The sequence below is a fragment of the Benincasa hispida genome, chromosome 3, assembly GCF_009727055.1.
Source record: "Benincasa hispida cultivar B227 chromosome 3, ASM972705v1, whole genome shotgun sequence".
NCBI lineage: Eukaryota > Viridiplantae > Streptophyta > Magnoliopsida > Cucurbitales > Cucurbitaceae > Benincasa > Benincasa hispida.
The window spans coordinates 45980326-45990509 of NC_052351.1; the positions used below are offsets into that span (position 1 = coordinate 45980326).

The 10184-nt window shown below is 32.3% G+C and overlaps 1 protein-coding gene across 1 annotated transcript; it reads left to right on the forward strand.

Moving 5' to 3' along the window:
- Positions 1-292: 292 nt before the first annotated feature.
- On the forward strand, positions 293-3736 carry LOC120073922 (chlorophyll a-b binding protein CP29.1, chloroplastic-like). Its single transcript, XM_039026841.1, has 2 exons — positions 293-849; positions 3205-3736. The coding sequence occupies exons 1-2, from the start codon at positions 355-357 to the stop codon at positions 3562-3564; spliced, it is 855 nt and encodes a 284-aa protein (XP_038882769.1). The 5' UTR covers positions 293-354; the 3' UTR covers positions 3565-3736.
- Positions 3737-10184: the final 6448 nt, after the last annotated feature.

A 10184-nucleotide genomic window follows, 5' to 3' on the forward strand; every position in this document is an offset into this window, starting at 1 on the left:
CAGAACATTTTTGTAAAAATATAATTGTAATTTACTTGTTTACTAAATATCAAAGATTTTCCCCCATGAGAAACCTCAACCACAAACTTCGCAAACAAAATCGAGTGGAACGGCGTCGCTTTGACCCCACTGTTCCAGTACAACGGGATAAGGCAGAGATAAGGCCAGGACGCACAGAAGCCGTCAGATGGATTCGTCCCATAATCCAACGGCCACAAAACTACAACAAGCAGATTATGTGGCAATCGCCGATCACAACTCCCCTTTCTCAACCACATAATAACCCAACCAAAATCCCTAATTCAATCTCACATTCTTCAATTCCTCTCTCAACTCATCGTCATCGTCGTCGTAATGGCCACCGCCGCCGCAACCTCCTCCTTCATTGGAACACGCCTCGCCGAATTGCGGCCGTGTTCTGGTCGAGTCCAAGCCCGATTCGGATTCGGTAAGAAAAAGAGTCCGCCGAAGAAATCGCCCTCGTCGAAAACAATATCCGACCGGCCGCTGTGGTTTCCTGGGGCGAAGGCGCCGGAATGGCTGGACGGAAGCTTGGTCGGAGACTACGGATTCGATCCGTTCGGACTGGGGAAACCGGCGGAGTATTTGCAGTATGATTTGGACTCGCTGGACCAGAACTTGGCGAAGAATGTGGCGGGAGATATAATCGGGACTAGATTTGAGAGCGCGGAAGTGAAATCGACGCCGTTTCAGCCGTACACGGAGGTTTTCGGATTGCAGAGATTCCGTGAGTGCGAACTGATCCATGGAAGATGGGCAATGCTGGCTACACTCGGTGCTCTCTCTGTTGAATGGCTCACCGGTGTCACTTGGCAAGACGCCGGAAAAGTGAGTTTTCTTTTTCTTTTCATTTTTTTTTATATATTTTACGTTTTAATTAAAAGCGTGCAGCATTAAGTTACAAATTTAGTGTATGATTGTATTTGCAATAATTTTAAAATACCAAAAAAAAAAAAAAAAAGACTTTTTGTATTTTGTTTTTTAAATTAAGTTTATACTTCTTGCAAATTTTAAAAACTAAAGAAAATAGTTTTACAATTTTGAGTAAGAATTCAAATGTTTTTTTTTATTAAAAAAAGATTTAAATTTTTAAATTTTGTGTTTAATAGTCTCCGACCAAGTTAAAGTCAAATGTATCGGATATAAATTTAAAGAAGTAATTGCAATAGTAATATTTTTAAGGGTAATAATTAAGTATATAACAACATTTTTAAAGAATTGCAAATATAGCAAAATCTGTTTAGGATAGACTTTATCTCCTTTTAATGACTATTATCGATAGACTTTGAGAGATCATTCAAATTTTGCTATATTTGCTAAAATCTTGAATCTGATTGTTATATTTGTAACTACTCCAATTTAAAATTTATGTGTGATGTAATAATGAATTTTCAATTCTTTTTCTTAATAGATTTGTGATTTTTAAGTAATTTGAATGTTTATATATAAATTTGTAATTTTGAAAATTAAACTAATACCAACTCTAATTTCATGGACTAATTATATAAATATATATCTTAACTTTTTACCAAACTATCGTAATCAGAGTAGGATTCAATTAAAATACAAAATGCAATAAAAAAAAAAAAAAGAAGTATAATATATGATCTAAAAGTAATAACATTCTTTTTATGTTATTAAGTGAAATTTCTGTTTCACTATTATAATTTAGAGATATTAAATCTTGCATTATTATATTTGTTTAACATTTTATATTTACATGCATGATATAGAGTAAATGGATAAATAGTTTAAATATTTTGAGGATTATGCGTATTGGTCCATTTTAAATTAGTTTTTGAGAAGTTTTTATTTAATCTTTTTAGCCATTTTGGATGAATTAGATAAAATTTTAGAAGAGAATTAGTGTCATGGCCATAGTTTAATAGTATTGACATGCACTTCGACTTAAGAAATTACTTTTTTCTTAATATATATTCTTAAAGTGAGATTATTAATTTTGTAATAATTCAATATCCAAATTTAATATAAAACGACATTGTCCTTTCAATTTTGTAAAGATTTAGAGTTGTTTGGATTGATTTAAGAAAAAAGTGTTTTAAAAAATCTTTTTTTTATTTAAACACTTTTGATAAAAATGATTTAAAATACATTTCAAGAGCTATTTTGAGTATTTGCCAATCACTTCATTTTTTTTAAAATGACTTATTTTTCAAATTAAACACTTTAAAGTGTATTCCAATCACACTTTTAATTTCTGATTTAATGAAGTTTTTTTTACGTACATATATAAACTAATTAGTGACCAAATGTGTTTATAAACGTTAAATTTCAAATCATTATATAATAATGATTTGACATTTGATTTTTTTTAAAAAAAAACATGATATGATTTGTCATGATAGGATTAAATTGTTACACTTTTTCTAAATAAATATGAATTAAATTATCACTTTGCTTGTTGAGGACTAACTTGTTACTAAGAATCAAAAGATTTTATTATTATTATTTTTTTTCCAAAAAAGATGACCATTAACTCACATTGAAAGAATGTTGGGTTAAATTATCAGATTAGTCATTGTATCTATTTTATCTATAAACTTTAAACAATGTCTAGCTAATAAGTTTATGAGCTTTCAATTTTATGTCATCCATAAACCTTAAAATGTGTTTAATAGATTATTGAACTTTTAGTTATGTTTTAATGGTCTCTTAACTATTCTAACATTTTTTTCAAAATTCAAAAATCTACTTGATACAAAATGAAAAGCTCAAGTTTATATCAAATAAAATAATTAATTTTTAGGTCTCATTTGTTAACCATTTAGCTTTTATTTTTATTTTTCAAAATTAACCTTATTTCATCTGCATTTCTTACAATGATTTACATCTTTCTTAAGTAAATGATTGAATTTAGTCAAATTCCAAAAACAAAATCAATTTTTTTAAAGTTACTTTTTTAGTTCTCAAAATTGGCTTGGTTTTTTAAAGTGGAAGTAGTGTCCATAAGTTTAATTTTCAAAAACAAAAAATAAAATAATTAGCAAAGGAGACTTTAATAATTTAAAATATATCATAAACCTATTAAATTAAAGACTCAAGGTTTAGATTCATAGATGTATTAAATAGGTTTGGACGTTGATAATTCTTTTAGACACAAACTTGAAGGATTATGATAATTGGAAAAAAGAATTAATGATTTGATGAACCAACAATTTTCAGGTAGAATTAGTGGAAGGTTCATCGTACCTAGGGCAGCCACTTCCTTTCTCCATCACCACATTGATCTGGATCGAAGTTCTAGTGATCGGCTACATCGAGTTTCAAAGGAACGCCGAGCTGGACCCTGAGAAGAGGTTGTACCCAGGAGGCAAGTTTTTCGACCCCTTGGGGCTGGCCGAGGACCCCGAAAAGAAAGTCGTGCTACAATTGGCCGAGATCAAGCACGCTCGCTTAGCCATGGTTGCCTTCCTCGGGTTCGCGGTTCAAGCCGCTGTCACCGGCAAAGGCCCACTCAACAACTGGGCTACCCATCTCAGTGACCCTCTCCACACCACTATTATTGACAACTTCTCTTCTTAAGCTCCTCTATTTTTTAAGTACTCGTGTTGATTATTGTCCTCTCTTTAGTTTGTATAAAAAGCTTGACCGAGTAATGTGATCCTGAGCTGTAAGTACTTTGCTTCGAGATTCGTATGTGAAATTATATCATGTTACGACACATATCAAAAGTGTTATCGATTTAGTTTTACAACTTTGTTTATTGTTTTTTAATCACCATTGAGGTGATTCTATGTTGCCTAAATTTTGTGGTTTTAATTTGCGAAGATCATTTCAAAATTAATGCTAAATTAAAATGTCAATATGTCAAGACCTTAATTTTATATAGACAGCGATTTGATGGATATTTTTTTATTTTTTTTATTTTTAATAAAAGCAAACATGTATTTAAATTAATAAAGAAACATTTTACCATGATTTAAACTACTTTTTATTTATATTATATTTATATTACTTTTCTCATTAAGTCTTATCAATTTTTTCACGATATAATAAAAATATCAATTCTACCACTAACACTGATGTAGTCTATATGCATGTTATTTTAAGAAAACGAGAAAAAAAATGTGTAAGCAAGTGGAAATATTGATGTAAGTTATTAGTAAATACAAGTTACTTAAAGCTATTTTTCTCACCACTAGTCTGATGCTACATGTATTAACAAGTGTTTTGTAAAATTTAAAATGTAATTTAATTACAAATGTTTAAAAATACAGTTGATGTATAAGAGATATTAAATTAAACTAATTAGAGAAAATAACTTTGATTAAATTTTAGTTTATAAGTAAGTAATTAATTAAATAGTAGTTGTAAATTAACTACTTAATAGCTAAAATATACTATAATATTAAAATAATATAAACAAGCCAACAAGAGCATAGCTCAACTGGCATAATGTTCATACTATCAACCTTCATATACGTTATTTAGTAATTTAAAAACATCATTTTTATTTTGATATGGATAGATTTGGTTTTGTACTGATTTTAAACTTTAATCTACACTATTTTTATTTATATTAATTATTTAACAATAAAGAAATATTCTTCCAATTATTCATCATTTACTTAAATTCAGTGGCAAAGATATGAAAGAGATCCAAATAAATATTTTATATACAGAAGTTTCACATAAAGTATTATCTGAAGTGTAGATTTGGATTTCTTTTAGTACTATTTTAAAAAAAAAAAATTAACAGGTTGGTTAATTAAGTAATTATTTTAGAATTAGTTTTTACAATTATTTTTGTCTCATAAATAATAAAGTCGACCTTTATTTTATTTTATTTTCAATTGCATGAAAATGACCTTAGTCAATTCAAATTGAAAGTGACTAAATAGTATATTTTGGAGCAATACATTTGAACTTTGAATAAAATGCCTCTACAACACTACCAAAACATTTTTAGAATAACTTAATATAAACCTGTGAAAAAAAAATTAAAATAAAATGTATATTTATTGGATAATTATTTATAGAGATGACGATTTGATGGATATTTCTACAAAAATAAATAAATAAATAAAAACAAAAAAGTTATTTAAATTAATAAACAAACATTTAATCGCAACTTAAAATACTTGTTATTGATAGGCAAATTACGAAAATAATCCCTAGAGTATTGCAATGAACCCTCAAACTTTCATTTGTAAAACTTGAGCGCTCAGATTTATACAAATGCTAAAATTAGACGTATAAACTTACAAAATGTTAGACCTAGGGATAAAATTGTAAATAGTAAACCTTAAATCAAATTACGGGCCAAAATGCCAAAATCAAAGACGAGGCAAAATAGGGAGAGGGAGAAAGCAGCATGGGGCAAGGCCCAAGACGCAAGGCTCGGCCTCGGTTCTAGTTTAAAATTGTAAAGTTCTCTCTTGTACTCTAAACCATATACAAAGAGAATTGATAATTTAACAATGGCAACCAAATACAAGCTACCTAAACTTCAACAATTTGATGGAAAGAGCAATCCAAAGCAACATGTTGTTTATTTCATCGAAACATGTGAAAATGCTGGAATGCGAAGGGTCTTATTGGTCAAACAATTTATTTGAACATTCAAAGAAAATGCTTTTGACTTGTACACTGACCTAGAGTCTTGAGTCAATTGATAGTTGGGAACAACTCGAAAAAAAGTTTCTAAACTACTTATTCAGCACTAGACGAATAGTCATTATGTTCGAGTTCACCAACACCAAGCAACAAAAAAATGAACTCATTATTGATTACATAAATCCCTAGAGAGTTTTGAGTCTAGATTGCAAAGACCCTCTCACCAAACTATCTGCTATTAAGATGTACATTCAAGGCATGCACTGAAGACTTCTTTACATTCTTCGAGGTATAAAGCCTCGCACCTTTAAAAAGCTAGCTACTCACATCCACGATATGGAACTGAGTATTGCTAGTGGAGGAGACAAAACCATTTTAGTCTCTAACATAAAGAAGGAAGGAAATGATGGTGAGATGACTTTAGAAAAATCTTTAGTTGTCAATTCAGCCTCTCTTAAATCGTCCTTAAGAGGAAAAGACAAGAAACCAGAAATGTGTCAATAATGTGAAATACGTTGCTTCACTTTACAAAAAAATCTATCTTTTTCCTGATTATGAAATTTCGGACATGTTAGAACAACTACTAAAAGCACGATTGATTCAACTTCCTGAATTTAAACGACCAAAAGAGATGCAAAAAGTCAATGATCCAAACTATGGCAAAAATCATCAAGTCATTATGAAGGAATACTTATCAAAGAGTACCTTTGAGCGGAAGCAAGATCGTTCCAAATTCATTGTGACAGAAATACCGTATTCACAAAAAAACATACAAGTTATGCATCTAACAACAAATTACGGCATGCTTTGAACTATTAAACAACAAAGAGACGTGAGATATACCAGTTGAAGAACTCTTCTTCTCTTTAAATCTCCTTTCGTAAAGCCAACAACTCTCGCTCTCGCTAAGATCGTCAAGCCTATCGTCCACCAAATCTCACTGTCGTCTACCACCGAATGGACTTCTCACGAACAGGTAGAAAAAGAGAACACAACCACTTGGAAACCTTAGTATTCTCGAAGTGAGAATCCAGGAGGTGTGGGCTCTGGTGGATTTGGTAGAGGGGAGGAGGAAACAACGATTGTTTCCCACAACCAACAAGTGGGAGAAATATGAAGTCTATCATATAGGCGGATGCTTGATCATTTAATAATAGGTGCACGATTATGTGGTAAAAAAGGGCACGATCGTTTAGACGATCATTTAGTAAAATCTCTCGGGCGCGCGATCGTTTAGGTAAAGCGCGTGTGTACACGATCGTTTAGTAAACTTTGAGCTATCGCGTATGCTCCATTTCCTAGGCGATGGACAGTGTACTAATTCATGTAGCGATTATCCGATACTCTTTGCAAAATGAAAACTATTTTCATTTTATCTTTTAGTTACGAAAACTGAATGTAACCTCCCATTATCTCATGCGGTTATGGAGAAAAACCAACAATTATCTCATAATTGTTTAATTAAAAAATAAATATAATCATATTTATTTAGAACCTATAGTTTAATATCACATCATATGTAACATTTAAACCATAGTCCTTTTCTCCTCCACTAGATAAAAATCATATTTATATCCTTTTCCTCCAATTAATATATCTCATACATCGTGTCAAATATATCATATATAACTAACCCGTTTAATTACATCATATATAATAAAACTCCCTCTTGTCAATTTGAACATTTCAAACTGACCCATGATTTTCAACTTGAATCCATTGAGCTACGACCTTATGGACCTGTGGCTCGAAGCTCCAACGGTATGTGAATAGCTGACTAAACTCTTTAGTCATGAGATCCATCATTCGTTAACTGCCAGACATTCCACTAAAGACCAACAGTTGCATTATTCTCACCACAGATATATTTTTGTATTGAATATAACCAATCAATAGTACGATAACCCTTCATAGATGCTCGTAAGTACAGTTGGGTCAATTTACCATTTTGCCCCTACAGTTACATCTAACTCGTTAAGTACCACTGATCCCTCTAATGAACAATACAACATAGTCCTACTATGGACACCTCTTGAGCCATTAGAAGGTGTGTGGCGCCACATAGTTCAAGCCTCGGATTCAGCCTTTAAGAGAGCAATCTATCTACTTACCCCTACTTTGGGGAATGAATGAATTCCATCTTGTGTAGCTGAGTTCCCAACTTCCAAATCAGACGAATCCCCAAAGTGGTAGGTTTGAGTCGACAATCTGGCCACTTGCACCCATGCAAATCAAAGGACCGCTCTCAAAGGCAAGAGTTCTCAACTCACTCAGGATTGAGGTCATGTTACCTATGGTCATCCTAGTGAAGTTAAGTCTCTATCATGAACGACGTTATATAACGAGACTATAACACTTCGTGGTCTGATCTTATACAAACTCCTTTGTATAGGATGCCCCCGCTCGCATATCTCCACATGAATGATCAGGATCAGACCATCTGTAGCAAGTCATAATACTTGTAACTATTCTACAAAATGGGCCACATCCGTTGCGTCACCAGGATAAGGTTTCTCTCCTATATCCATATACTACAGACTATTTTGGTTATCACTTAAGACATGATCCACCTGTATGTCTCCACATATATGCTTAAGTTACAACGACAACTAGGGATCTTAATTTATTGGTTTGTGGTAAAGCAGTTAAAAAATCCAATGTTTCATAGACAATAGTGAAGAAAAATATCATATATTGTTACATCACAATTGTTTATTCAATACAATGTTTACAAACTACAGGACCCAACGAGAGTTTAGGGCATTAACTCCAACACATTAGCCATCTAGTGGAAAAATGCTTCGTTTCAAAAAAGCCAATTCTAAGATTAGCTCAAGAAGAAAAAATTGAGCTTGAAGTTGATGAAACAACTCAATCAAATTATGTTGCAATAACAACAAATAATTACACTCAAATAAGCTTTACAAGTTCATATGATATTAATGTCGAAGAAGTCAATGATTCAAAAGAAATTGAGCAAAGAACTTTTGTCTTCTATTATATTAAGCCTACAAATACTCGATCTTTAATCTTTCAAAGATTGGGTATGGTAACGAGAAAAGAAAAAATCAAAGTTTAACGTCCGCTTCCACTCGAACTTCAGCTTTCAAAAGGCTAAGTGTCTCCACATCAAAGAGAGATTGAACTTCACCTTTTGTTTTTTATTGTCTCAAAGTGACAAGTGACCAATATGAAACAAAGATGAGAACCTTAAAGGCAAAACCATTTCTTAAAGCAAAAATTGACAATGAGATTTACAATATTGTCCTTTCACGCATGAAGAGGAAGTTGTCTATTGAAATTGAAGGAAATTGGATTATGAGATTTCTATAAGCAACGGAACAAGACTATTCCAAATTACAATCATGAATAAACAATGCATTTACAATCGACTTCAATACAAACGGTTATACAATTAATACAGAGAAATTACAGCATGAACAACACAAATGCCTCAGTGCGACAATCCTTCAAAAATCGCTCGTAAGTATAGTTGGCCCAATAACCATTTATGCCCCTATAATTACATATGTCTCCTTAAGTACCACTGATCTCTCTAATGAACATAGTCATAGTCCTACTATGATTAAGTCTTACTCTTCCAAAGAGAAGTTGTGGCCACTATGTTCAAGCCCAGAATCAGCCTTTAAGAGAGCAATCTTTCTAATTACCCTGCTTGGGAAAAGAAGTGAATTCCATTTTGTTGGATTGAGTTCCTAGCTCCCAGATAAAGAAAGTCCAAAAGGTTGGCATGTTGTGTTGGAAATCTGGCCACTCTCACTATTACTAATCAAAGGACCGCCCTCAAAGGTAGGAGTTCCCAAACACTCAGGATTGAAGTCGTGTCACCTATGGTCGTTTAGGTGAGATGTAAGTCTTCGTATCAATGGCGTTATATACAGGTCAGTCATCTCGTGGTCCAGTCTTATAACAACTCTTTATATAGGACACCACGCTCCAGTCTCCACAACGAATGGTCAGGATCTACCATCGGTAGTAGTTTACAACACATGCAAACCTCTATAAAGATGGACCGTATCCGTTAGTGTCACCAGGATACAAGTATCCCACCTAATCCTTATACAACAGACCCATTTAGGTTATCACTTAAGGCATGATCTACTTGTATATCACATATACATGTTTAAGTTCACATAAGATAACCAAGGAGTTTTTTTATTTGATATGTGTAAATGCCATAATTAAATAAACTTATTTTATTCATTGAACGATGTGTATCTTTACAAAACAACGAGACTCCAGGAGAATTAGGACACTATCCCAACAAAAATAAGTACAGGAAGGTTCCTTTAATGATAAAGCCAAAACTCATCATTGGTATGAATTCTACAAGTGAAAGAAGAGGATCAAAGCCACGATGAAAGTAAAAAATTCTGAAATATAAATGTAATAACTTCTTATTGCAAGAGCCTAAATTGCATGTTGCTCCTGGCTCATATGAGCTTAAAAGGTGAATGAAAAAAAAAAAAAAAAGAATTTTGAACTACGTTTATGACTTGATCCCTTACTTCGAGGGTAGTAAGCAACTTAAAGAAATTTAAGTTCAGTCCATTAAATATTATCAC

Coding starts and splice junctions, on each gene's coding strand:
- LOC120073922 (XM_039026841.1), top strand. CDS start 355: ATGGCCACCGCCGCCGCAACCTCCTCCTTCATTGGAACACGCCTCGCC. Junction 850..3,204: donor CTTGGCAAGACGCCGGAAAA/GTGAGTTTTCTT, acceptor AACAATTTTCAG/GTAGAATTAGTGGAAGGTTC.